Here is a 27,929-nt window from a genome sequence, read left to right as displayed (position 1 = left end):
CCTTTTGTGTTTACGATTTTGTTTGTATTGAATTTTTGAAATCCACCCACATAAAGTATACAATTCAGTGACTGTGGCATTCTCACAAGGTAGTGCAACCATCCCTACAATCTAATTTTAGATCACTTCTTCCCCTCAAAAGAAATTCAGTCCATTAGCATGCACTCCTCACCCTGACCCACCTCCAATACCCATCCCCAGGGCCAAGTAACCAGTAATCTGATTTCTCTTTACAATCTTGCCTCTTCTGGACACATCATATCAATGGTATCTTGCTATATGTGGTCCTTTATGGCTGACTTCTTTCACCTAACTTAATAGTTTCAAGGTTCTTCCACATTGTAGCATACATGAGTACTTCATTATTTATTGTAGTTAATATTCTGTTGTATGAATATACTATATTTTGTTTATTCGTTTACCAGCTGATGGACATTTGAGTTATTTTCATTTGTTGACTATTATGAATAATGGTGCCATAAATATTTCTGAACAAGTTTTTAAGTAGCCATATTGAGTGGACCTTCGCTTTCATTTCTCTGGGGTAGATACCTCAGGGTGGAATTGCTCGGTCTTACCATAACTCTATGTTTAACCTTTACCTTTGGAGGAACTATCAGACTGCTTTCCAAAGCAGCTACCATTTTACATTCTAACCAGCAGTATATACAGGTTCCGATTTCTCCATATCATCTCCAACACTTGCTATTTTTGTCCTTTTTCAATTATAGCCATCCCAGAAGAGATGAAGTGGTATACATGTAGTTTTGATTTACATTTCCCTAAGAATTGAGAAAATTATCACATGCTTGTTAGCCATTTGTATATCACCTTTGAAGAAATGTCTATTTTTAAGACCTCTTTATATGTCAAGGACATTAGCTCTCTGAGTTTCAATATTTGAGTTTCAAATATTTTTCACAATTATCATACATGCAGTGTGATCAAAATACTGTTTCAATATTTTAAATGTATGACAGTAAAAGACACATTGCTATTAATCCCCCTCAAAATACTCCTCCTCACTTCAAATACACTTCTTTCTTACCACTTCCTGAAGCAGTTCTGGAAGTCCTATTTCATGAGTGTCTTTACAAGGTATGATTAAAAACATGTGTGGTAGGGGGCCGGGGATTTAGTTCAGTGGTTCTGCCACCTGCCTCGAAAGCACAAGGACCTGAGTTCGATCCCTGGTACCAAAAAAAAAAAAAACATGTATGGTGGATGCTACTGCCAAGCGTCATCCAACAGGAAGGCAGGCTCATAAAAATATTACGGTGTGTCCTCAACCACCTTATTCACTAGGTCTAGCACGTGAGATTTCTGGCTCTTCCCCAAAGTCAAAATGACCATGAGGGCCGGAATTTAGCTCAGTGGTTCCGTCACCTGCCTCGAAAGTACAAGGTCCCAAGTTCGATCCCCAATACAAAAAAAAAAAATGATCATGAAAGGTAAACATTTTGAGTTGATTCAGGACATCAAGACAACCACTACAGCACAAATAAAGATATAAAAAGGAGTTCCAGAACTGCTTCAGAAAGTGGGAAGAATTGATAGGATGAGTGTGTTTGAAGGGGGAGGGGTTTGAGGGTAATTAATGGCAATGTGTCTTTTACTATAATAAAGTGATAAATTTTTAAATACTCACCATACTTTTTAATCATATCTCATATCCTTGATTTGATTGTGTGTGTGTACTTCTTCCCCCATGCAAGGTTTGGGATCATGCTTGGAAAGGCCTTTCCTACCCCAGAACTATTACAGCTTTTTAAAAATGGCTCTTAGATATTTTCTTCTAGGAATTTTGATTTAATTTTTTTCTTCCAGTCAAATCTTTTATCCACCTAGAATATATTTCAGTTTAAGGGGAAAGGTAAAAATTCAAACTTATTTTTTACAGATATCTACCCAGTTGTCCAAATGCCCTTTAAATAATCACCACTGACTTGAAATGCCCCACTTGTATTTACTAAAGTTCTGCTTGTATGTGGGTCTATTTCTGTACTGTTATTTTGAAAGTTATTCATTTACCCATGTACCAGTATCATAAATATTGCATGTTTATTTTTTAATTTAAGAAATTTCAAACATGCAAAAAATTTAGAGAAAATCATACAATGAGCTTCTCTATACCCATAACTGAGCTTCAACAATCAAATTCCTGCCATTCCTGTATTATTGTTTCTTTTTCTACAGGCTTGCTGTTGTGCTGGGAATTGAACTCAAACCCTCACAAATACTAAACACATGTTCTGTCACTGAGCTATAGCCCCAGCCCTAAAGTATTTCAAAGCAAATCATCTCACATAAAATTACTTCATTCTCTAACAGCGAAGGTCTTTTTCAACATGACATTTACTGTAATAGGAAGAATGATGGCCACCCAAAGATGTCCATGTCCTAATTCCCAAAACCTGCAAATAAGTGACCTTATGTGCAGAAGGGACTTTGAGATGTGGTTCGGGATCTTAAGATGGCGAGAGTATTTTGGGTTATCCAAGGAGAGTCCACATTATGATCAGGTTCCATGCAGCGAGGGATCAGAATCAGAGGAGATGTGACAACAGAAGCAAAGGTCAGGGTGAGGTGGGGCAGGGAGTGAGGAATGCAGGCAAGGGAACAGATCCTCCCCTCGAGCCTCCAGAAGGAACACAGCTCTGCCTCGTCCTTGATTCTAACCCAGTGACTGTGGCAGGCAGACTTCTGTCCTCCAGGACTGCACAGTAACAAACACTATGTGCTGTTTTAAGTCAAAATGCTGTGGCAGTTTGTTATAGCAGCAATAGAAAACTAATTCAGTTAATAAAATAAGCAACAGTTCATTACCCAGAGCATGTTCGATTTCTTCCAAATACTTCAAAAATATCTTTTAAAAAACTGGGACATAAGATGTACACATTATAGGTTACACTATGCTTAATTCAATATATACAGGGGAGTGAGCACTTGCATCTCTTCAAACACTAGTCATTTTCATGTGCTGAGAATTTAATATTCTTTTCTAGTCACTTAAAACACATCATAGATTGTGAAAACCAGAACTAATTTTCCTCTCTATCTGTGTTTCAGTGCCCCTTATCTAACTTTTTCCTCTCCTCCTCTCCCTTTTCCAGTCTCTAGAGACAGCTATTCCATTCCATTCTCTATGAAATTGACTTTTTAATTTCCACCAATGAGTAAGAACATGTGGTATTTGTCTTTCTGTGTCTGGCTTATTTCACTTAACATAATGACCTCCATCCAATTCCATCCATGACGCTGCAAATGACAGGATTTCATTCTTTCTATAGCTGAATAATATTCCATTGTGTATAGAGACCACATTTTCTTTATCCACTCATCTGTTGATAGACATCTGAGTTGATTCCATATCTTGGCTATTGTGAAGATGGCTGCAATAAACATGAGAGTGCAAATATCTCTTTGGTATAATGATTTCATTTCTTTTGGATATGTACCCAGTAGTGGGATTGCTGGACCATATGGTAGATCTATTTTTAGTTTTTTTAAGGAATCTCCATACTGTTATCCATATGGCTGTACTAATTTATATTCCCATCAACAGTGTATAAGTGTGTTCTCCTTTTCTCACATCCTCACCAACATGTTAATTTTGTCTTCTTTGATGATTGCCATTCTGAGAAGAGACAGAAATGATATCTCATTGTGATTTTTTTATTTGCATTTCCCTGAAGATTAGTGGTACTGGGAAATTGTTTTTCATACACTTATTGGACATCTGCATGTCTTCTTTTGAGAACTCTCTATTCAGATCCTTAGCCCATTTTTAATTGGATTATTTGGCTTTTGATGCTCAGCTTTTTCTTTTTCTTTTTTTTTTTTTTTTTTTTTTTTGGTACCAGGGATTGAACTCAGGTCCTTGCGCTTGTGCAGCAGGCGGTGAAACCACTGAGCTAAATCCCCGGCCCCCCAAAGATGTTCAGCTTTTTCAATTCCTTATATAAATCTCTTGTCAAACGGATACTTTACAAATAATTTCTCCCATTCTATAGGTTGCCTCTTTACTCTGTGGACCCTTTGCTGCACAGATACCTTTTAGTTTAATGTACAATCCCAGTTGTCTGCTTTTACTTTCGTTACTTCTGCCTTGGAGGTCCAATCCAAAGTATCTTTGCCTATAACAATGTTTTGAAGTGTTTCCCCTGTTATCTTTAGTATGAAAATATCTTCTTATAGTTTATTTGTTCAAAGATTGTATTGCTTTAAATGTAACATAGCATTCATAAGGCCAGTGAATTTTTAATTATTAGTCTATTTAAACTAACTGAATAAAACTGATGCCAAATAAATAAACACACAGAGTATGACAGCTCACAAGTCACATCTTGTTGACCTGGATAAGTCACCTTCTTTCTAGGCCTGGGTTTCCTACTCTGAAATGTGAGCGCATTGGACTAGATGAGAAATTATCTCAGGGGTGAGGATAATTTGGGGAACCCATGTCTGGGCTTCCTCAGATCTAGGAATGCCCTGAAATTGTATGTGAAGGAGACGAAGGTCCTCAACCTGTCTAGGTCTCAGAGTATTTTACAGATACCAGGCCCTGGCCTACTGGAGTGGGTGGTTTCCTTCATCCATATCAGAAGAGTTAAACACAGGATCCTGGAATTCCCAAGTGAGGTCTACATCCAAGGGTACTGATATCTTTTTTTTTTTTTAAACAGGGTCTTGCTATGTAGTTCAGGCTGGACTCGAACTGAGTGATCTTCCTGTTTCAGCCTCCTGAGTGCTGGGATTACAGGTGTGCAGCACCACACCCGACTACTGATACCAATTTAGAGTCAAGAACAAAGAAAGAAAGAAAAGAGACAGGGAGAGGGAGGGAGGGAGGAAGGAAGAGAGAAAGAGAGAGAGATAGAGAAAGAAAGAAAGAAAGAAAGAAAGAAAGAAAGAAAGAAAGAAAGAAAGAAAGAAAGAAAGAAAGAAAGAAAGAAAGAAAGAAAGAGAGAGAGAAAGAAATAGGGCCGGGGATTTAGCTCAGTGGTGCTGTACCTGTCTCATAAGCACAAGGTCCTGAGTTCAATCCCCAGTACTGCAAAAAGAAAAAAGAAAGAAAGAGAAAGAGGGAGGGAAGGAAGAGGGAAATATCATGAACTTAGTTAACACCTTACTCAAAAAAATATTTACCTGAGACACAGCAATTGAACTCAGCCAGTCTTGGTTCACCCTCTCTGAGCAGGAGCACTGAATTGGATGCCAGGCTAGCAGGGCTGCCAAACTGAGAAATAAAATACAGGATATCCAGTAGAATTTGAGTTTTAGACCAACAATGGATCATTTTTTCCTAATAGTGTGTCCTAAGAAATGTTAGGGACATGCTTAATACAATCGTGTGCCGCACAATGACCTTTCAACCAAAGGCACACTGTGTGTGCAACAGTGGTCTGTAAGGTTATATCATATTAGGGACCTTGTCTCTCTCTTGACTTATGTAAGTAGTCTATGATGTGCCCAATGACCCATTTCTCAGAACTGTATGTTTGTTGTTAGCCAACATGTGTCTGTGCTTATCTGAAATCAAATTTAACTGGGAGACTACATTTTCTCTCCACATACCTCGATCCTACTGCTCCCAGAGGACCCAGCAAAACATCAGCCTCCAGAATCCAGTGTTCAACCCCAAGGCTAGCGATAAGCACAACTGAGAAGTGAGGGGAGGGGGTGTTAAGGCACAAAGAAGATAAAAAAGAAAAGAGCAGGGATGTGAGACTGACCTTATGAAAGCCTGAAGCCAAGGAGCAGGTGACTTCTAATCTAATCATCTCTGGTCACCATAGAAACCAGCTGTAAAGTCCGCCAGAAGGAACTAGTGAACTAATATCCACTGCCTCTCCACTTCTCTTGTCTAGCTTGGTTCCTTTGTCTCCGTTTTTCCCCCAGGACCTAAGCCAGCCCTCTTCCCCCCAAACCCCTTCTCCCCTTTCCAGCCACAGCCTCAGACGGCTGTACTTCAGTGCCACCCTGCAGGGACAGAGGCGCGCAGGACACTCAGGCCCTGCCCTGGAGGAGGCCACATTCTAGTCAGGGCACAGGCTACACAGGAGGAAAAAGACCCGAGGACAGAGACCAAAAACTTGTTCTAAAAAGAAACAAAATCAAGTGAGACCTGGCCGGTCTGCACATGGATCTCTGTCCGTCCCAGGGTAAAGTTATTCTCTCTTAATCCAGAATGCTATTAAATTGATTGGGAAAATATTCCATCTTTCAGACAAGCCAGTTCATGAGCAGTAAGCTTTGAAGATATTTTCCAGAGAGCATTTGGTTTGACTCTGGAAATTAGAGGCTTATTGAAAGTAACATGCAAATTTGTTCAAAATGTCTTCAACTTTGGGAGGGCGGGCCAGAAGACTGGATTAAGCTCATGCAACACTTGAGAAGGGATTTTCCATACACAGCCTGAGGTCTGCCTAACACCTGCTGGATGGGCCCTGATCTCGTAACAGCTGTACAAATTCTCCACGGGGCAGCACACTGCATTTCCACATCTGCCCTCCTCTCCACAGAGCAACCTATGAATATTGTTCCCATTTTACAGATAGGAAAGAGGGCATCTTAGTGATTGATGAAGCCATCATACACAGTCATTTTGCTTTAAGTAACACACATAGCCCAAGGCCCGCCCTGTTTGGAGGTGGGGCGTGGTCAGAGGGGCGAGTCACTGGAGATACTGATACAGGATATGATACAGGAAATTAAATATGAAAATATTTTTTCTCCCAACCTGTTAGATGTCTGATACGGCAAGCTCATGTTCTCTAAAAATCAAAGAATGAATTCTAGGAACAACAGAGGTTAAGAGTAGGAAAATATTTATTGATAGGATAGCTCCTGAGAGGCAGGAGAGGTCCTGATTAGGTAGCTGGGGACCCACTTTACAGGGGAGTTTTGTAGAGCAAAACCCAGATGAGTAAAACATGGGTTACAGCTATAATCGTTCAATAAGGTTACAAGTACAATCACTTAGGTAATAGTGGTCCAATTGGGAAACAAGTCATGTACCAAGTGTGGATGGAAAGAACAAAGACTTTTAGGAAATGGGTCCAAAGGTCTTTGGTCACCCACCGAGGTGGCTGATGTCTATCTGGACTTCATTAGGCCCAGTGTTTGTCCTTTGAGGAAGTATACAGGCCTGGTCATCTCATCTTTATCTTGAGGCCTGGTCTCCCACAGATACATCTCCGGCCACAGTTGTGGTGTGTTTCACCTTTGCCCTGACTCTCTCAAGGGCCTAGCCCTATCTGTCTATAATAACATGACTTGGAAGGGTATGTTCCTCTCTCTCTTTCTCTCTCCCTTCCTGTCTCTCTCTCTCTCCTTCCTGGCTGCCACGCAGTGAGCAGCTCTCCTCCACCATGCCATTCTGCCATGCCATGTCTGCCTTGACACCAGCGAACCATAGACTGAGTTCACTGAAACCATGAGCCAAAACTAAGCCTTTTCTCTCCTTTAAGTTGTGGGTATCAGGTATTTTGTCCCAGTGGTAGGAAAGTGACTAATACACCTAGTCTGGGACAATTTGCACACATGTCATTTCATGCCTTAAGGTTCTAAATTCTTAGAGGTGTTTTATTTTGTTTTGAGGTGAGTTTTTTGTTTGTTTGTTTTATAAGCAGGGTCTCGCTGTGTCGTTTAGACTGGCCTTGAATTTGCAGCAATCTTCCTGCCTCAGCCTCCTGAGTACTGGGATTATAGATCTGTGTCACCATGCCCATCTCTTAGGAGTTGTTAAACAAAAATTATAGAAAACTATTTGTTCTGAATTGAGTCCCTGCACTAGGCTTCAGCAAACCAGGCACCAACAACGTGGAGTCACTCAGACTAAACGCCATAGAGTCTGACTGAAGTTTTAAGGAAGAAGATAGATCCCAAATAGACCAGTTTTTCCTGGGGAAAAAAAAAGGAGAGTCCAGTCTACCTGAGTCAACAAAGCAAGTCTCCTCACTTTAACCCTTTCCAAAAAATTAACCAAAGTAACCCGATGATAATCTTTTTTTTTTTTTCCTATTCTGACTCCTTTTTCCAGGAGCTGCTACTGCCCCAGCAGGAGCTCTCGTTTTATTTTGTACAGTGGAAGCTACCCCATCATGAATTGTTTAAAGTAGAAGCCAACTAGATTAATAATTAACTCTCTTGTGATCTTGTCTTTTGACAGGGTGCATCGCCTCCCCATCTCATCTACACCAAAGGATTCTGGGGCAGGGCCCCCCTGACACCCAGCAAATTTCCTTGCTTTACTGAAAGTTTGCTCTATGTGTTCTCTTCTGCTCAGAATGTCACACAAATTGTCTTTCATCAGTTTTAATCTGTCAAATCTAAACAGTTAAATGACACCTGCTCCTCTGAGGGCCAAGACCTCCCTATGAAGAAGGAGTCCTCCTCTGACTTTCTAAAAACTCAGAAAAGGAGGGAGAGATACCGAGTCCCACTTCACCTATTCATTATCTCCCTGGCCCCCAGTTACCAAAGTTCCCATTGGCTTCCTGGGCAGTGTCCTCCAGGATAGTAGATCTTCCCAGAAACTCAGGAGGCACATAACAGCTCAAGTATTAAGAATTGGTGCTGCAGATATAGCTCATTAGCAGGTGCATCCTTAGTACGTCAGAGGCCCTAGGTTTGAGCCCTAGCACCAAAACAAGAAGGAAGAAACAACAGTCATGCTGGTTTACAGATAATGTTATATAACTCAAGAAAACAGGGCTTACACAGGAATGAGACACATTTGTATGTGATGTACAGATTGAGCTTTATCTCTGAATTTCATCAAAGAGTAATCTGATGGATTTTATAAAGCCTATGTCTAAAGGTACCCATTCTGATTCCTCTCTGTTTTCCCCAGAATTTCTGTCCCCTGAGACCCTGATGGCTTAGCCCTGGGCTCACAACACCCTGCAGGCAGTAATGTCAATCCAGTTTTCACCTCTGAGGCCCATTCTGGCCAAGCAGCAGAAACCTGGAGCCTCACTGTAGGTCATTCCTTGGTTTGAGGGCTGGCTAGGCACCCCTATGGTGTCCATGTGGGTGTTTCTCCCCAAAGTGATCCCTCTTCTCCGCTTGGAGCAACCCTGCTCCCTCTTCAAGTTCCTGCTCAAATCACCCCTGAATTCCAGTTTCACTGGGCCAAAACCTTTGCTCCATAGAAAACCATCAGCTGGGCACTTACTAAAAGGATTTGCAATTGTAAGTATGTATCTTCTGCAGCTCAGAAGCAGCTCAGGAAGACCCGGAGCCATTCTCAGGAATAGAGCCATCAAAAAAATACTTCAGTCTCTACAACTCCATGGAAGAATAGAATCCTAACTTTGATACAATTACCAGTTGTTATGGTTTAGATCTAAAATGTCCCCCAAAGGTCTCATGTGTTCAGAGGTGAGGCTTTGGTAAGGTGACCATGGAGTGCTATACTTATCAGTAGAGAACCAACTGACCATGCATGGATTGGACCCTCTGAAACCATAAGCCAAATAAACATCTGTAATTTACAGGTGTTGAGTATTTTGTCATGGCAACAGGAAAGTGACTAACATGACAGTCAACAAACCCAACTGGCCTGGACTCATTTCAACTAACCAACCTTTGCATTCTACTTCTTCCTGTCCCAACCCTCACGCTCTCCCTCAGTTACTTGAATTTAGTTGGCTTTAAAAATCACCAAGTCTGGAGGTCATGTAGCTGAGCTATATGTTATTAGTTTCCCACTAGTGCTGCTGTAGATAATACCTCTGATTTTTTTTTTTTTTGGTACCGGGGATTGAACTTGGGAACTTGCACTTGTGAGGCAGGCAGTGGAACCACTGAGCTAAATCCCTGGCCCCAATACCTCTGATGTTTTGGTTGTGATGATAACAGTTGCATAGGTCCTTTTAGGGACTCAAAGGCTGTTTTTGTTAAAACCACCACTCTCCACTTGAGTCTATTCAGATATCCAATGGATGATGTTTTGAAGTCAGAAGTTTGAAAACTCCACCCTGAGAGCACGCTAATGCCACCTTTTTCTGAACACGTGTCCCATCAAGAGCCATGAAGTTGGATGACACATGTGCAGATCACTGACGACTTTCCCCATGCGTCACAGCACTCTGCTCCTTTGGGATTTTTATGGTTTTTAGTTGTTTTGAGGAGGTATCTCAATATGTGGTCCAGCTGGTCTCAAACTCACGATCCTCCTGCCCCAGTCTCCCAGGTATTGGGATTACAGGCATGTGCCACCATGCCCGGCTCTGATTCTTTATCCCATAAATATCCCCAAACCCTATTCTTGTGGAAGCAGACTTGAGACATGGGGTCTCACCTCCATGCCACCCTGTGAATAAACTCATTTGCAAAACTCATATATGTGATTGTGTCACTTGGTGGGCAAAACAGTCCTCGTCACCTAAAGGACTGCTGTGAAAACTGAGGTCAAGGAGGTCAAGCTCTGGGCACAGGCCTGACACAGACCGGGTACCTGATCCAGGACACTTCAGAGTGTCACTGTCACTCCTGACTCCCTGCCCCCTTGAGAATCTATCCCTTCCAACTCCCTTTTCCTCTTCTCACATGGCACATGGCTCCTCACCCCTTTCCTCTATTGAATCTCAAACTCCTGGAGGGCAGTGACCTTGTCTGATGTTATGGCCTGTGTCTAGCTGTCCCCTAAAGCCTCATGCGGTCATAGGTGGAGCTTTACAGAGGTGGCTGGATCTGGAGTGTGTGATGCTGGGCAAAGGGTGTGTGATTACTAAATTAGTCCACTGGTTTGGCATAGTTCTGGGTAGGATTAAGGGTGTCCCACCCCAGGTGTGATAAAATATAAGGGGCAGAAAAAGGCTAGAGTTGTCACTTGTCGCTTGTTGCTTGCTGCTTCTCGTGCCTCCTGTTTTGCTGCCCTCTGCCAGCTGTGAGCTGTTTGTCCTCTGCGATGCCTCTCTTCCCTGCCAGTCTGCCTTGGAGCCAGCCACTTACGCACTGAAACCTCCACAAACTGTGAGCTAAATAAACCTTTCCTCCCTTAACTTTGGGTGTCAGGTATTTTGTCTCAGCAAGGAGAAAAGTAACATCTGGCTACTCTTCAGGGTCACATTCCTGGCTCTGGGCCTTAAATTTAGTGGGGTCTGTGTGTATTTGTCAATAAATCCTCCTTTGTCCCATGTTCTAGAGATAGCCATTTGATGAATGGTTAGGACATCTTGAGAAATTAAAATTCATTTTATGATGTAACTATAGAGACTGTGCTGCTAGTGACATCATGCTGGACTGGGTGACACCAATATCATTAGTAATATTTACTTTGGGACAGTGCCCTTGGCCTGGACCAGCAGGGAAAATGGTCCAGAGCCCTACTGAGTGAGTCACTGTTGCCTATAGGAACCTCTTCCTATGGAAGGGGACTGTCAGCTGGTGTGGGCTGCCCCAGCCTGTCCCTGGGGACAGCTGTGTTTCATACATCCTACTCCCCAGTGTCTCAATAAATATGTTTGAATAAATGAATGATACCTTTAAAGTCACATAAAACTGGAAGTGCTGTTGCAGACAAAGAGCTCAGAAAAATCTTTCCCCTGGGTCTCCTGTCTCCCTGATGACTGTCAGCAGGCTCCAATGAAGGAGAGTTCTGGCACATCCGCAGGGGCCAGACAGGCTCCTCCTTTGCTCACTCCTCCAGGCCACTGGGCACACCATTCCTTCCTGCAGGAAAGCCCTTCCCTTGTCTACTAGCTGGTGACCTCCTTTGTCCAGGGCCCTTCTTACTTATCACACTCTCTCCAACGGCGCTTCCTGCTATAGATGGGTATGTGGCAGACCCCTGAGGGGTTTTTCTAAGTCTTCACTGGCCATGTACACAAGTTCAAGGCAGTCTGGGGGCAAGCAAGAGGAAGGGCCAGACAGGCCCTATGTCTGTGCCTCAGTAATTAGATCTGCACTAACGGGGAAAATGTGCTTGCGCGATCAAAGCAGTCCCCAAAGGAGTCTTGCCTCTCTGTTATGTCAAGGGGTAGGACACCCTTCAGCACTCCTGAAGAGGAAGGTAGACAGCTGGCCCAGGTGAGAACAAGGAGTAGGATTTTAAAGGCCAAAAGTCCCCTGCAAACAAACCAGGGACAGCCTAGCTGCCTGGATGGCTCTGAGAAGCACCTAAATCCATGAGGGAGCAAAGCCGGGCAGCGTTGGTGCAGAAGGCGAGCACCTTCAGAGACTGAAGAATCTTGAGTCCAACTCCCATCCTCTCCACCACTCGCAAGCATGACCTTAAAGCAAATCCCCTCGCTTCTCTCAATTTTACCTGTAAAATGATCTCCCTGGCAGCTGGAACTAGATTCCTACTTCACTTTGCTGGGAGATGTGAGCAACTCAGCGGGCGGGGATCCCCAGGAACACATCCCAAGCCTCCAGGAGCTCCCTGCGGACCCTGGAGAGAGGACGTTTCCACTTCCTAGCTAGTCTCAGACATCGTCCCTCTCAACTCCTCCAAAGTGTTTACAAAACGTGCTAACATCCATGCTGCATTTTCTTTATTTCGCCCCATCAGCCCCTCTTACAAACAGGGAGGCCAGACCCTTGGGGTACAGCTCAGTGGTAGAGCACTTGCCTAGCACGCCTGAAGCCCTGGGTTCTATCCCCAGCACCGTAAAGAAGAAAAAAAGGAGATGGGAGGAGGAAGCGAAGAATACCCGGCTGGGAACGTCCAGTGGGTGGGTACCAGGGACGCCTCCCCGAGCGCGGGGCGGGGCGAGCAGCGCGGGGCGGGGCTGGGGCGGGTCACGTGACGCCCGGCCCGGAAGCGTTCGTGCTGGAGACCCCCGGGTGACCCCGACGAGAGCTGTTGACTCCCGAGGGTCCCTACGATTCCCACCATGGCCTGGACCAAGTACCAGCTGTTCCTGGCCGGGCTCATGCTGGTCACCGGCTCCATCAACACGCTCTCGGCAAAGTGAGTCTGGGCCTGGCCAGGGGGCCCCTGCCGCGCGCCCCTTCCTCCGCTCTGCTTTCCGGCTTCACCCGCTCTCGCAGTGGCCGGGCGGCTCGGTCCGCTTACGGACCATCCAAGGGCTGCGAGGCCCGGGCTGGGGGATCCGAGCCCCCGCAGAGTCGGCCCTATTCCAGAGCCGGACTTTGCACCTCCGTTTCCTCACCTTTGAGCCAGAGGCTTGGAGCGGTTCCTCTCGGCGGCCCTCCAGTGCTGCGCTCCTCCAGCGGCTGGGGGCCGATGGAGAAGGCTGCAGGATTCGGGCACGCGAGTGCTGGAGAGGCCGTGCAGGCCGAGTGGCCAGTGAGCGCGCAGGGCTGAGGCAGCAGAGACGAGGCTGCCCGCGGGCCGCTTGTGGAGGAGGGATGGGAGCTGCGCCTGACGCCTAGATGGGGTTGTGTGGGTGGGGGCGCAGACTTGCAGGCGGGGAAAGCTAGCTCAAAGCCACTGGTAACCAGCCCTGAATGTCTGGCTGGATTTTACTCCATTCTGAGAGGGACTCTTGATCCGGAAAGTGACATGTTGAAAGTCTGGAAAAAAGAAAGAAGCAGTATGGGCAACCCGAAGGTCAACGTGAACGCACTGGGGCAGGGAAGACCACTCTGGCTGCTGCTGGCAAATGAAGGCAACTAGGAGGGGAATGAGAGGGGAAAGGCAGGGAGGGTCAGATGGGAGAGTGAAGGGTGACCTGTCCCACAAGATTAGGCTTTCTGCCTGGGGAAGAGAATGCCGTCAAGCCAGCCCAACCGGGAGGGCAGTTGCGCAGTTCAGCTCTGGTACATGGTGGGGAGAAAGTAAGGACAGTCCCTAGGAGGTGAGGACCGGGGACCCAGGGCAGCCTGAGGCTGAGGGACCCAGCGCTGCCTCCTCTGTCCCCACCTCAGGGGAAGATCCTCCATCTCCTGTTCACCATCTAAAAGCCCCAGTACCCAGAGCCTGGCCTTTGTCTGGACTAATTCCAAGGTGCAGGTGGAGAAGGGTGGACAGTGGTCCCCTCCCAGGCAGGCCTCACTTCCACCTGGCCCCTGCCTGCCCCAGAGCCCACAGGCCGGTGTGGCGACTCAGTGGAAGCTTCCCCACTCTCTGGGCTGTCCTCCAGTCTCCTGGGTTTTCTGGGAGGCTCGTGTGGCTCATGGTAGAGTGCTTGCCTAGCATGCCCACAGCCCTGGTTTTCATCTCTAGCACTGCAAAGAGAGTGAGCCTCTTCAGGGGTGTGGCTGTTCTTATTGGTCTTTCAGGCATTTATGTCTAGCATTTCTGTCTGTGATATGAAGGGTGCTTTAGAGGAGAGACCGAGAAATATTCAATCACCAGATGTATATAAGATACCTACAGAGAGAGGGAAGCAACCAAGAAAAGGTCCTCGATTTTGAGATGCTTAAACAGTCCGAGGTGGGCACACGTGGCAGTCACAGTGACCCTCCTTCCCCTAAAGGAGGATACAGTCTGTGGAGCTCTGGGTGGGGTGGAGTGGGGTGGGGGGTGGCCCACCCATGTCTGGTTCACCCCTGATCAGCTGTGTCCTGTGGGGCTGCTGGCCTCCTGGGCCCTGGAGGTCACTCCTTGAGACTGAGGGTTCCCGTCTCAGGACCTGAACACAGCACAAGTCTTCCATCCAACTGTCATACCAGCCAGGGCCTCGGTCACACCAGCCAGGGCCTTGGAGCAAAGTTCTAAGTCTTCCAGGGTTGCTGTCTCCAAGGAGAATCTAAATGGCCATTTACTACTGGGATAAACTGCGCTGTGTTAGCTTCTTCCTTCAAAAGCTCAAAACAGTCAGGTAGGAAGCCAGGGGACCTTCCAGAGGTGTCACTCTGGGAAGCTGCCTGAGAGTCAGGAAACAGGTTCCCAGGTGAGAGACCCAACCTTTGGTCCTGTCCCCTGCCCTGTAACGTGGGGCTTCTCCCATCCTGAAGCGAGCCCCAGAGCTGGACCCTAAGCAGTATTCTAAGTCCAAACTGAGAAGAGGCAGCTCTTAGACAGAAAGAACAAGGGAGAGCAACGTAACTCTTAATGTGAATTATGGATTGAAAATCACATTTCTGACCTGCGGTTTCCATTGGGTGCAGAGAGCCAGGCCTGTGATCACAGTCAGCGTGGCCAGCCAGTTCACAGAGAGCACCTGGACCTACCAAGTGCCTGGCCGTCCTCTGGCTGCCTTTCTTGTAAGTTCAGTGAATTATTTTGACCACCCTGTGAGGTAGATACATCATCTCTGGATAAGGAAACTGATGTATGGTCTGATAAAGTTACCGAATTTAACTCACCTACCAGCTGGCAGAGTCTCTATGTGAGTCCACGTGGTCTGGCTCTCAAATCTGTTCTCTTGCCCACCAGTGGGGGAGGCAGGGACTCCACCAGTCATTTTTGAGGTGCTTAGAATTGTTAGAAACAAAAATCATCCAGTCTTCTTCCTCAATTTACAGGGGAGACCCCAAGAGAAAGTGTCTTTCTATGAGTTAGCTGGTCGGTGGGGAATGACAACTAGCACCCAGGCCTCAGGACTTTAGTCCTGTCCTGTTCTTTAAGACCCCAAAGTCCTGCCTCATTGGGCTTTTCCCTTATCTCCCCAAGGACAGCAAGCCTGTGTCCTCCTGGGACTGGGCTGCAAGCCTCTGCTTGGACCAGGGAGCCCTGCTGTCATGTTGCTTGTCTTCCGCTGGAGCCAGAGGCCACTCAAGGCTCAGATTGAGCGTTCTGCAGCTCCTGCAGTGCCTTGGCCCATAAAAGAAGCATGATGCTCCTCCTGGCTGCCCAGAAGACTCCGGGTGGTGGATGAGGAAGCGCTTATGAGCTGTGCTGGAATCCCAGGTCAGCTCTTCTCCACCTATTCAGCAGCTTCTGGAAGGCCGCAGGGAGAAGTCACGTGTCCCTGGCAGGGAAAAGCACCAGTCAGTCAGGCTTCACCCCTCGTGGGGAAGTGGCTGCTTCTCCTTCCCCTGGCTGTGTTCTCACCCCTCCCCAGCACCTTGTGTTGATTGTCTCCCTGAGATCTAACTCTGTCTTCCCAGACGGTCCTCATTTCAGACCTCATTCTCCTGAACTCCACTTAGGTTCTGCATCTGAAGAGCCAAGGCCAAGCATCTCCATAGAGATGAGAGGCTCATAGTCAGGCATCCTCTCCGAAGGCTCAGGCGCCTCCCCAGCTTCTGCAGGCCGTAGGACCCACCCAGCTAGGGTGGGCAGATGGCCCTGAGTTCCGTGCATCTCTGGACCTGCCACCTTGCCTGGCACCAGCAGGCCTCTATTAGACAAGAGTCTCTCACTGTCCTGTCCTGCCAGCTCCAACTTGTGCCCTGGGTACCTGCCCCCACCCTTGGGTTCCAAGAACTGGCTGGGTGGTTTCTTCAAAGGAGCTGCAGGGGCAGTTTGGGGACGCCTTCAGTCGGGAGGGCAGTGTAGTAGAAAGAGCGCAAGGCTTGGAAGCTGTGGGATGAGATGAGTCACTGGGCCTCCCTGAGCCTTAGACACGATGGTCCCTGCCCTGCCTTCTTCCGGGACAGTGTGGGACTGAGGAAGGTCTTCCCAGCTGTGGAGATGAGAGGGCTCAATGTCACATCTCCTCTCATAAGCCAGGGCCACCTGCTCATAAGCCTCAGCCCACCAGGACCCAGATGCAGTGGAGAAGCCCCAGCGCTTCTCTGGATCCCTCTTTTGTAGAGCCCAAGGCAGGAGGAACTGACTCCCTGGGCTTGACAAGCTGGGGATGCAGCAGGAAATGGCAGAGATTCCGTGGGAATGGACTTGCGGTTGATTGGCCTGCGCCAGCCACATCAGCCCCTCCCTGCCACCCTGCCACGGGCACACAATGCCCACAGTGCTGTGCTAAGTGTGAGCAGGCCCCGCCAAGTCAGCAGAGTGACCGCTCGGCAAGGGCAGCCCGCTCCCCAGCCTGCCTGCCCACGCTCAGGAAACCCTAGAAGCAGCAGGCCCTGCCTGCGGAGGAGCTTCCTCATGGGCCTCAGCCTGTCCCCCAGAATACAGTGTCCATAGAGAAAGGAGGCCCATCTGTCTCCACAGCCGACCCTCCGCCCCGCAGGTGAGCGAGAAGAGTGGAGTAAGAATGAACGTCATAGGAGAACTTCAGGGTCTCAGGGAGGCGCACAGAACCGGATGTGGCCATTGCAGGTGCTGGCCTTGGGAGTCAGCCATGTCTCAGTTCCTGAGGAGCTCTGTGTCCCTGAGGCCTTCTCTGGCCCTGGGTTTCCCTTCTGTCATATACGGAGTTTCATGAGATGATGGCTGAGTCTCTTCTGTATCCACATTTTATGGCCCTGTAGAAGTGCAGGGCCAGTGGCCAGAGCCCCTCCAGCCGCCCGCCCCAGCCAGCTGAGCCAAAGCCTGACTCCTGCCCCCAGGGACCTACAGGCCTGAGCTGCTCCTCCTCGGCCTGAGGCGACAACTGGGCAGAGCAGCCTGTGCCACTGACACCCAGTCCCTAGGGTTGCTGTGCTCTCTGATACAAAGGGATTGCGTTTCCCCCAGCAGGCAGCCCGCCAGCCCAGCCTGTCCAGGCAGACCTACCTCGAAGAGAAAGCCAAACGACCTGAGGGGAGGAGGGAACTCAGCGCAGCCACAGCCAGCTTCCTACAAAGTGGCCCACGCTGGGAGAGGGTGGCCCCCAGAGAGGTTTCCCTGCTGGCTCAGCTGGTTCCACCATCTGGGGCACTGCAGGCCATGGAAGTATGACTCAGGGAGACGTGGCCTCCGGGCTCCCACTTTAGAGGGGTCTGGAAGTCTCATTCATTCAACAAAACCTGTGTGCTTCTGTGCCGTAATGGGCCAGGAGCGGAGGGCTGAGAGGGTGGGAGAGCTGGGTGCTGAGCTCAGTCTCAGCCCACCAGTGAATGCAACCGGAAGAGGCCACCCATTTGAGTCATCGTTAGTGTAAGCTGCACAGGCAGCAGCCCAGGGCGAGTCCTGGGGATGGCACCACCGCTAGATGGGGGGAACCCTTCCTGAGCTGCCTGTCTGTGGTCTGGGTGTAACCCCAAGAGGAGAGTGGTTTCCGTACAGAAAGTGTTGTAGCCCCTCTGAAAGCAAGTGCTCACGCTAGGCTTCTGGTTGGCCCTGGTGGACTCACAGCACCTCCCTGTGCCCCCTGGAGGAGCCCTGCGACTCCCATCTAGGTCCTACTCTCTTGCTCGAGGCAGGCGGCTCTCTGCCCTTGGTACAGCTTCAGCCCTTCACTCCCCTGCCGCTCGGCTGCCTCCCCGAGGTCTTCCTGGGGCTCTGGGGTCAGAGCGGGCCTGCTGGCTGAGCCATCCATTTGGTCGGTGCCCCCATGCACATCCCATGTCCTGTCCTGCCCGAGGACCCACGAGCCAGAACCAGAAGCAGTTCAAGCAGAAATGAGACCTCAGAGAAGGGGTTCTGTTCTGTAGGAGGGGCGGTCTTGCCCTCTTGGCACTGGCACTGGTCACAGCCTGGTCCCCTGGCCCTGGCAGGGTTCTCTGTGCCTTCTCACCAGTCTTGTCAAGACTTCCCCTGTGTATGTTAGCGATGTTAAGATACAAATGCTTCAATCACAACTGAATTCTAATCTTTAAACTGTTACTGTGGATAATAATAAAAAGCCATTACACAGCTTCTTTGTGATACATTGCATGTTTTTTAAAAAATGTCATTCTTTTGTTTGATCAATTGTATTCAGAATGTAATTTAATATAGTCCCCAGATATGGTTTTGTTATAAATTCTTTATTGTCTTTGGGGGACATAATTATATGTTTTTCTTTTTAAGGAAGAAAAAGATGCCCCCTGCCCTATTCCCGAGAGCCACAAACCCTCCTAACTGGCCCTCCTCCACATCTCCAGGAGCGGGCAGGGTCTCCCGCTGTGGTCAGATGTTTGAGTAGATGTGGTCGCTCTCTGAGGTCACTTCCTCAGCGGTCTGGGTGTCCCTCGTGGTTGCCCAGGAGCTGCACCCCCAGCTGGCCCTCCCCATTGCCAGAGTCCCCATCCTGCCCTTGTCGTGGGTGGGGGAGGGGGCTCCCTGTTGCCCTGCCCCAGCTCAGGGCCACAAAGGAGCCAGGGCTGCCGGGAAGGACGTTTGTCAAACCCAGACCACAGGCACTTGGCGCTGCCAGTGGCTCAAGCTCTGTGGCACTGTGGGAAGCACAGGAAGCAGAAGGCTCTTCCACTCTGGGAGCACAGGCTTGTGACAGATAAGCCAGGATTGTGTGGCAGTCACTGTGGAAAGACCCCTCAAGGACATTTCACAAAAGGAATCCTACACTTTGCTGTCTGCATGTGAGGCATTGCCCTGGAAGCGGGTGCCATCCCACAGGTCTGCACAGCAGGTGACACGGCTGACACAGTGAGAGCAGTGTCAGCTGGCCTCTGTCCAGACCAGATCATGTGCTTGGCTGTGTGCCTGGACCCACCAGAGCGCTTCCAGAAGTCAGCAGCCAGAGGAGCAAAAGGTTAGGAAGGGCTGGGGCTGTAGTCAGATGAGAAGATGCAGAAGGTAGCAGAGTCCCCAGATGGCCGAGGGACTTTGAATGTAGGATTGGACTGGACTCCAGAGACACAGTAGCCCGGTGGAAATGACACTCAGGAAAAGGGAGTTGTGCAGAGATGCCAGAGGATTCAGAGCGATGCCACCTTCTGGTGTGGCCACCTGAAGCACCGTGCCGTGAAGGATCCTGGGCTCAGTGGGAAGAGTGCTTAGTAACTTCCTGCTGTCTGCCTCTCGCCATCCACCCACTGTGGCGTCCACTGTCACTTCCCAGCTGCAGTGCGTTTGCCACCTGCTTTAGGATCAAGCTCAGAAGGACCTTTCAGGCTCCAGGAAAATGATCAAGTAGTCCTGTCCCGGGACCCAGCACTCTGCTAGACCAGAGGGTCTTTTGGTTTTGTTTTTTGTTTTGGTGGGATTTTTTTGTTTGCTTGTGCTTGTTTTTTGAGACAAAGTGTCATTACACAGCCCAGGTTAACCTCAGTTTTGCAATCCCGCTCCCTCGACCTCCCCACTGGGATTATAGCTGTGCAACATCAGGCCTGGAGTCCAGAGGCTCTTGACGCTTTTTGTGCTTCAAATCCTTTTGACAGCCTGGTGTAGCCTGTGGCCATCTTCTCAGAGTAACGTTTTAAAATGTGCAAAAGAGACCAAAGATCACAAAAGAAGCCAATTAAATTAAAATAGCTATCAAACACTGAAAAGCGAATTTTCAATGTAGTAATATACACGTATATGTTTGTTTGTTTGTTTGTTTGTTTGGTACCGGGAATCGAACTCGGGTCCTTGCGCTTGCGCAGCAGGTGGCAAAACCACTGAGCTAAATCCTCAGCCCACACATAAATGTTTCTTAATACATTAAATTTCAGGTAGTTAGTCCAGTGACTAATTTTGATGAGTAATGAGCATAAATGATATTTTGCCACGTATACTGCAATTTTAATAGGATTTCTGTCAGTCACTGCAATACCACGTTCATAAGTCGAGGAACTGCAGATATAAAACCCTTGCTGAGGAGGCCGGCCCCTGTGAGAGGTGCCCTGGCTGGGCCCTGAGTGTGGGCCTCTTGGCACTGGGAGGAGGGAGCCCCAGGACTGCCAGCACTGACCTTCGCTCTCTCTGCTGCAGGTGGGCGGACAACTTCAAAGCAGAAGGCTGTGGAGGGAGTGAGGAGCACAGCTTCCAGCACCCCTTCCTCCAGGTACGGGCCTCTCCCCATCTCCCAGGACTCCGATGGACACCCCCAGGTGGGCTGTTTTCTGGCCGAGGGCTGGAGCTCCCCTGCTCCCAGGAGAGCCTTCTGCCTCTTGCTGTCCTCCACTAGAACAAGGCCTGTGAGTGGCCCTGGCAGAGAGGCAGAGGGCACAGGGCTCTGCGGGAGGCCTGAACCGCAGCAAGTTGTCATGCCCTCGCTGCATCCAGTCAGGACACAGGGGAGGTGCTGGCCCGTGCCCTGGGAGCTCAGGCATCCATGGGGACGGGGCGGTCCCCATCAGTTGGACTGGAATCAGGTGACTCACACTTCAGTCTGGGTTGTGTCAGCCACTTCCTTGTGGCCTTCCAGGAGTCAGGCTTTCTTGGCCTGAGTTACTTCATCTGGAATTTGGGGAGGGGTTGGCTGGGTGGGTCATCTTCACACAGTATCACACAGCCTCAGGGGGCTTTGGGGTCCGACCCAGGAGGCTGTGTGGCCTCCCACAGCAGCTCTACTTTTCTTTGACATGTCAGGATTCTAGGCAAGCTCTCAATGTAATCCCCAGGGTCCCTTCCTTACTGAGCCCTGCACTTCATGTCCCTGCAGGCAGTGGGCATGTTCCTGGGAGAGTTCTCGTGCCTGGCTGCCTTCTACCTGCTCCAGTGCAGAGCCACGGGGCAGTCGGACTCCGGTGTGGACCCCCAGCAGCCCTTCAACCCCCTTCTTTTCCTGCCCCCAGCCCTCTGTGACATGACGGGGACCAGCATCATGTACGTGGGTGAGTAGACAGGCCAGGCTATGTCCTGAAGGGCCACCAGTGAAACGGAACCCCCTCCACTCTCCCGCAGACTTCACACAACATGTGCACGGCACCAGGGTTATTGAGTGCTCACTGTGTGTGTGTACTTGGCTCCAGCCCTGGGGACGCGTCGGGGCAGCCAGCCTCTGACCTCCAGAGCTGACAGTGCTGTCTCTCCTCTGCTAGCCCTGAACATGACCAGTGCCTCCAGCTTCCAGATGCTCCGAGGTGCGGTGATCATATTCACAGGACTGTTCTCAGTGGCCTTCCTGGGCCGGAGGCTGGCACCTAGCCAGTGGCTGGGCATCCTGGCCACCATCGCGGGGCTGGTAGTCGTAGGCCTGGCTGACCTCCTGAGCAAGCACGACAGTCAGCACAAGCTCAGCGAAGTGATCACAGGTGCGGCCCTGTGGGGACCAGGGGCTGCCCATCCTGTCCTGTGGTGGCCTGTTCTCCTGGGGAGCCCGGCACGGAGTCGTCCCTCAGACTATACAAGTTCTGCCACGTGCAGTTCGTGGGTGAGGGCACATGCCTGCCACCGAGGGCTCGGAGAGCGCAGGGGAGACTGGAGAGGTGCATGTCTGCGCCAAGGAGTGGCAAGCTGTGTGAGCAGTGCGGGTGAGGAGCCGGAAGTCAGAGCGGGGGCTGCCGTGTGCTGTGAGTCAGAAGCACACATACCGACTGCCGGGCTAGGAGGGGACTGGAAAGTCCGCTTATTGAGCACTTAGCCTGTGCCAGCCCGGCACTGAGTACCATGTCTTCCTCATCACAGGTGCCTTCCCAGTCCCCAGGGGGAACCGTCACGGCCCGTTTTACAATGCACTGACCACTCTGGGTTGCTGAGAGTCTGGACTGAACCAGAAACATCTCTCAAACGTTGCCCCCTAAAGACCCACGTGCCCTGAGCTGCAGCTCTCAGGCCAGGCAGCTCCCCAGACCCTGGGACCTGCCCAGTGTGCCTGCCCCTCAGGCCTCAGGCAGTCAGGCACGCCCGTCGGGACGGCACCTTGTGAACTGTGCCCGAGCTGGGAAAGTCAGGAGCTGATGTGTTTGGTCCCTGGGCCCTCCAGGCACCACCCACCCCTGACCCCAGCCCTGGTGCGACCCTGGCTTCATCCAAGCCCTCCTTTCCTCAGGGGACCTGTTGATCATCATGGCTCAGGTCATCGTCGCCATCCAGATGGTGCTAGAGGAGAAGTTCGTCTACAAACACAACGTGCACCCGCTCCGGGCAGTGGGCACAGAGGGTGTGTGTGGCACAGGGACGGGGGCGGTGCCTGGAGGGCAGACACGCTGAGGGCCAGCATGTGGCATCACCCACACATGTGGAGCAAAGACTGGGTGCTGGTGATCACTGGTTGGGGAGGGGAGGGTGAGCCTCCTGCCCCCACCTCCCACGTCCCTAGATGGGAGTCCTCAGTGCCCACATCTGCTGTGCCAGACTGGAGGAGACCAAGGATGAGGATGACCCCTTTCTGTCGGGGGTGGCCAGCAAAAAGAAAGGCCCAGGCAGAGCACTTGAGCTTGGACCGCTGTGCTCAAGTGGTGCCTCACTCACCAAGCAAGTCTGAGTCTCTCAGGGCAAGGAAGGCGTCAGCGTCACAGATTCCAGCAGGCAGGAGTGGTACAGGCAGGGAAAGGTTTGGAAATCAGTGTAAATAATTGGAGTTCAATGTAGGTCTTATTGTTGGAGAAGTAACCAAGAATGTTATCAGGGTCCTGTCATGGAGAACCCTGGTGTCAGGCAAGTAGATTCAGACTAGGGGACCAGCAGGAGGAGCCACCAAGGTTTTTGAGCAGAGAATCACCTATCATAATTATCCTTTTAAAAAACAGAAGATTAGCAAAACAGATTAGAGCTGTGCTGGTAGAGCAGCCCGTGGATGAGTACCTACCAGGGGCTCTTCGGCCCTGGCCCAGTGAGGGCAAGAGTTGCTGATGGCCAAATGGAAATCAGTTACGTCTGAAAGCAAACTGTTCCCGCTCGTCTGTACTTCCTAGTGAGATTTTACGAAGGAAGCTCTGCATTTACTTACATTGTGGCACAAGTTAGCTTCCTTATCACAGACCAATTTGCATGCTGAATTACTACCTGTGTTTCACCAGACTTACAAAAGCAATTTAGTGAGTTGAAGCCACAGTTCTTTTTTGGTTTGGTACCCCGGATCGAACTTGGGTCCTTGGGCTTGCGAGGCAGGCAGCGGAACCACTGAGCTACATCCCCGGCCCCCCAGTTCTTTTTTAAATGAACAGAACAGAATTTAAACGTCACCAAGCATTGTACATAGTAAGGGAAGCCGTTGTTCGGGGAGTGTGTGCACGGGTATGCATACTTGTGGGCCTGAGGATATGCACTGGGGTCAGGTAAAAAATGGATTTCTTATTCTTGGTCCAGTCACAAGCCACTGGATTGAGGTGAAGGGGCAGCCAGAGCCAGTGCATAGTTCCATGTTCCCTAAGAGAGGTGGAGGGAGGGATCCTGGGAGTGGACCACAGGAAGCCAAACAGAGGGAGCGGCCCTGGGTTCAGGGGCTGCTGTGCCTGTGGCCATGCTGAGAGGCTGGGGCGGGATGGAGGAGGTACCCTGCTTTCTCCCTTCCACCCCAGGCCTCTTTGGCTTCGTGATCCTGTCGCTGCTTCTGGTGCCCATGTACTTCATCCCCGCTGGCTCCTTCAGTGGAAACCCTCGAGGGACCCTGGAGGACGCCCTGGACGCCTTCTGCCAGGTTGGCCGGCAGCCACTCATTGCCCTGGCACTGTTGGGCAACATCAGCAGCATCGCCTTCTTCAACTTTGCAGGCATCAGCGTCACCAAGGAACTGAGTGCCACTACCCGCATGGTGCTAGACAGCTTGCGCACCGTGGTCATCTGGGCCCTAAGCCTGGCACTGGGCTGGGAGGACTTCCACCCACTGCAGATCCTCGGCTTCTTCATCCTCTTGATGGGCACAGCCCTCTACAATGGGCTGCACCGCCCGCTGCTGGCCTGCCTGTCCCGGTGCTGGCGGCCTGCCCAGGACAGCGAGCGCGAGAGACTGCTGGGTGGCAGCCGGACTCCCATCAACGAGGCCAGCTGAGCTTCCCTCAGGGAAGCACTGCTACTCGGTGGCCCCTCTTCACCGAGGCCACACGGGCCCCGGGCCCCGAAGGCCCTGCCCCCTCCCTCTTGGCTGACCCTAAGGCAGCTGCTGACACAGAAGAAGACTTGTCGCCTGAATCCTCTTTTCTCCCCACTGCCTTCGAGAGAGTGTGATCCAGTCTGTCCTGCAGCACCACAGCTAAATCATGAGCTTCAGTGGCAGGAACTTACAACCACAGTGTTTCTGAATGATAAACTGGATTATTGTGATAGATTATCTAGCTTAAGAGCCATCCAAAAAAGGGAAGTCAGTGATCAAGTTCAAACCAGAACGAAGCACTGTATTTTCTAAAATGTGTAAAATGTTTCCTAAACCTGTCTAGGGCACTGGTTTCAGCCCAAACTCCGCTGCAGACTCAGAAAGTGCACCGCAGCCTGTTAGCTCCGGAAAGTGGGTGTCCACACTTCGGCCTTCGGTGCCCTCTGGACCCCGCATCCTGTGGGCCTCTGGTCTGGACCAACCCAAGACAAGAGGAAGAGCGCCCGTATCCCTCCCCGTCCTGTGCCTGGCCTCATCTCCATTGCTCCCCTGCTTCCCTGCCTGGGGATAGATACAAGGGCAATCCCAGGAGGCCTCTGATGATCTTTTCATGAACTTCATTTTAAAGGTGAGGAAACTGAGGGCCATGGTGTAAGTTGTTTGGGGAGGGGGTCTCCTGCCATCAGCTCTAGCCGAGAACCTGGGGAAGCCCCAGCCAGGCAGCCATGTGACTGCAGCAGATGGGACCTAGGGCACATCTGGATCTCAGCCCTGCCCCCGGAAACCTGGATGCCTGAAGAGGCCCAGGATGGCAGGCTTCCTAGGATTCCCACAGTTAGGAGAATTCACTGTGGGAGGGGCCTCTGATGAGTGAGGCCCACAGGCTGTGTTGGATTCCAGCAGGTTGTTTCTGTGTGTTGAGGGAGGGGCCTCTCCATTCCCCCAGCTCTGTGTCGCAGGGTCCACTGTGTGTCTCACAACTGAGGCCTTAGAAGGTTATTTTGAACTTTATTTTTAAAAAAGAAATGGAAAGTTGGCAGTATTGGACATTTGTTTTGTTTTGTTTTTTGGTACCGGGGATCGAACTCGGGTCCTTGGGCTTGCGCAACAGGTGGCAAAACCACTGAGCTAAATCCCCAGCCCCAGTATTAGATATTTTGTGTGTGGTGAAAGGAAAGGCTCAAAAGGTATTCCTGGGGGTGGCATCTAGAATGTGGAAAGCTCCAGTGTACCAGAAGCTTAGAAGTCCCCTCGTCCGAACGCATTTGTTCAGATGGAGACAGTAAAGCCCAGAGAGTTGAAGGAACTTCCCCAAGGTTACACTGCTGGCCGCAGGCAACACCAGGTGGCCTGGTGCTCTGTCCTGGCCCACCCTAGGCTCATACTGGGAGCCCAGCACTGTGCACCTGCCCTAGGCTGCCCCACCTGCATGCTAAATTTCGAACTGTTCAAGAAGGTCTTTGGGAAACACTTGGCCTTTATTTGAGTGCTGCTCAGGGGGATTCAGTGTTTGAAAGGTGGGATTATAAAGGGGTTTGTGGTGAAGGGTAGCAGAACATGGGGGAGGGGCTGGCCCATCAGACCTGCTGCCAGCTCAGGCGAATCGCCTTGCCTCCAGGAGCTTGGGGTCTTCACATCCCTGCCGCAGCGAGCCATCTCCGTCTCACAGGACGGACATGGACATAGCCTTAGAGGGCAGACTTGAAGGTGCTTGTTCTGACCCCTGAGGGTGTCGCATCCGAGGCTCTGAGGTCAGCAGAGGCATTGCCCACTGCAATCCCAGAGCTTCACGTGGAGGGGCAGAACATTTTGTTCCAGCTCTACTGTAGAGTGAAATATCGAATCACATTGAGGGCCGGAGATTTAGCTCAGTGGTTCTGTCACCTGCCTCGCAAGCACAAGGTCCTGAGTTTGATCCCTGGTACCAAAAAAAAAAACCCCAAATCAAATCACATTGATAGTAAAACAGGACACCTGGAGAGATGTTTATGCTGACAGTAGGTGCCCTCATCCCCCAAGAGACTGTGCATCTGGAGATAGGGTGGGCTTGAGGGCCTTTCGGGATCCTGCCAGTAGGGTTGAGGGAGCTGAGGACCTGCATGCCGCTGCTGCTGAGTCTGGCAGTGCCCCACATTCTGAGTGCAGAAGGGACCCCCGAGAGGTGGGCATTCTATTGCAGGCTATAAACCTGAAATCAACTGACAGCGGACTTCTAGAGATTTTGATTCAGCCTAACTGAAACATCTGCATTTCCATGAACTGCTTTGTCCCCTCCCTGCCAGAGTTATCCTGGGGAGAATTGGTCTGGATTAGCCCTCAGGCCTCTCTCCTGCCAAGACTGCCCATGGGCAGACCCGGCCAGGTGGTTCCTCGGGCCTTTACTTGGTCCTAAGGTCAGTGGAGGATTTGGCCATGAATAAGTTTGTAAACCACTCCGGGCATGGTGGAACATGCCTGGAATTCTAGCTATTTGGGTGGCTGAGGCAGAAAGATCACAAGTTCAAGGCCAGTCCGGATAACTTGGCAAGACTCTTCCTGAAAAAAGAAAAAGGACTGAGGATATAGCTCAGTCCTCCATGCTTCCAGTTCCCTGAAAAGGGGGCGGGGGCCTTACAACCCAACCATCTTCGTTAAGAAGTTACCCAAAACGAAAAGCCAATTTTTTTGTACTGGGGAAGAAACTCAGGACCTTCGAGGCAGGCACAGTGCCACTGAGCTAATCCTCAGCCCAAGACAAAACTTTTTGGACATGGGGAACCTGAGTCCCACCCTGAGTGTGGTGCTTCTCAGTCTCCCCCACCCCGAATTCCCCCTGAAGTAGCCTGAACCTCAGACAAGAACAAATGGGAACCTGGGGTTGGGAAGGGTCTAGAAGGGCTGTATAGACCATAATACATTTTCTAAATCCTGCCTGATTCTCAAGGTGAATGTTGTGTCATGCTCTACAGTGTATTTGTGTTTCGTTCCATACACACATAATTTTAAACTTTGCCACAAGACCACACTGATGACCCAGAAGTCAGGATTGTGCCTTCTGCCCCCAGGGCCCACAAACCCCAGAGGCCTGAGTCCCTGAGCCTGGCTGGGGAGCTGAGTACACCCTGTGCAGCCTCGGGCTTCTCAGGAAGCTCCTCCGTTGCCCACTGGCTGCCCAAGAACCACCCCAGGCTGCAGTGGTTCCCCTGGGGTCATTTCCCCTGCTCGCTGCCAACAGAATCCTTGTAACTGTCTTTTCAGTGCTCCCCCAACATTCAAAGCAATCATGTCTCCCTAGCCTGCTTCCGATAAAGGAACCACCACAGGCAGGCTTAAAGCAGGTTTTCCTCAAAGGCTGTGAAGGAGGAAGAAGCATCACGGCTGGTGTGGAGAAGGCTGAGGACTGCAGCATGCTTTGCC

At 50.2% G+C, this 27,929-nt stretch overlaps 1 protein-coding gene and 1 long non-coding RNA gene across 5 annotated transcripts in view; one reads left to right on the top strand and one right to left on the bottom strand.

The window, feature by feature from the left end:
• Positions 1 to 16,080, bottom strand: part of LOC106008909 (uncharacterized) — a 58,540-nt gene extending 42,460 nt beyond the window's left edge. Inside the window, exons 1-3 of one of the 2 annotated variants that reach the window (XR_015453226.1) lie at positions 15,229 to 16,080; positions 13,128 to 13,491; positions 5,149 to 5,239 (exon numbers count right to left, since the gene is read on the bottom strand). This is a non-coding gene — a long non-coding RNA (uncharacterized LOC106008909). Of the gene's footprint in view, positions 1 to 5,148; positions 5,240 to 13,127; positions 14,937 to 15,228 lie in introns of those variants that run through there. The other variant, XR_015453225.1, reaches the window with a different exon arrangement.
• Slc35f6 (solute carrier family 35 member F6) lies at positions 12,725 to 27,443 on the top strand. 3 transcript variants are annotated; one of them, XM_021253594.2, is made up of 7 exons: positions 12,734 to 12,925; positions 15,031 to 15,126; positions 20,549 to 20,621; positions 21,222 to 21,393; positions 21,601 to 21,813; positions 22,551 to 22,661; positions 24,022 to 27,443. In XM_021253594.2, the coding sequence occupies exons 4-7, from the start codon at positions 21,231 to 21,233 to the stop codon at positions 24,489 to 24,491; spliced, it is 957 nt and encodes a 318-aa protein (XP_021109253.1). In that variant the 5' UTR covers positions 12,734 to 12,925; positions 15,031 to 15,126; positions 20,549 to 20,621; positions 21,222 to 21,230; the 3' UTR covers positions 24,492 to 27,443. The 3 variants fall into 3 exon arrangements, with proteins under 3 accessions (XP_021109254.1, XP_004839203.1, XP_021109253.1); XM_004839146.3 differs by lacking the exon at positions 15,031 to 15,126 and having other exon boundaries at positions 12,727 to 12,925; XM_021253595.2 differs by lacking the exons at positions 15,031 to 15,126; positions 21,601 to 21,813 and having other exon boundaries at positions 12,725 to 12,925.
• The last annotated feature ends 486 nt before the right edge of the window (positions 27,444 to 27,929 follow it).

This window comes from Heterocephalus glaber, unplaced genomic scaffold, assembly GCF_053883595.1.
Source record: "Heterocephalus glaber isolate CG9 unplaced genomic scaffold, H.glaber_assembly_v1.0 deba00001457, whole genome shotgun sequence".
Taxonomy (NCBI): Eukaryota; Metazoa; Chordata; class Mammalia; order Rodentia; family Bathyergidae; genus Heterocephalus; species Heterocephalus glaber.
The sequence above is the reverse complement of the archived record's forward strand: the minus strand, read 5'-3'. Positions and strand labels throughout refer to the sequence as shown.

Coding starts and splice junctions, on each gene's coding strand:
- Slc35f6 (XM_004839146.3), top strand. CDS start 12,849: ATGGCCTGGACCAAGTACCAGCTGTTCCTGGCCGGGCTCATGCTGGTC. Junction 20,622..21,221: donor TCCAGCACCCCTTCCTCCAG/GTACGGGCCTCT, acceptor ATGTCCCTGCAG/GCAGTGGGCATGTTCCTGGG. Junction 22,662..24,021: donor CCGGGCAGTGGGCACAGAGG/GTGTGTGTGGCA, acceptor CTTCCACCCCAG/GCCTCTTTGGCTTCGTGATC.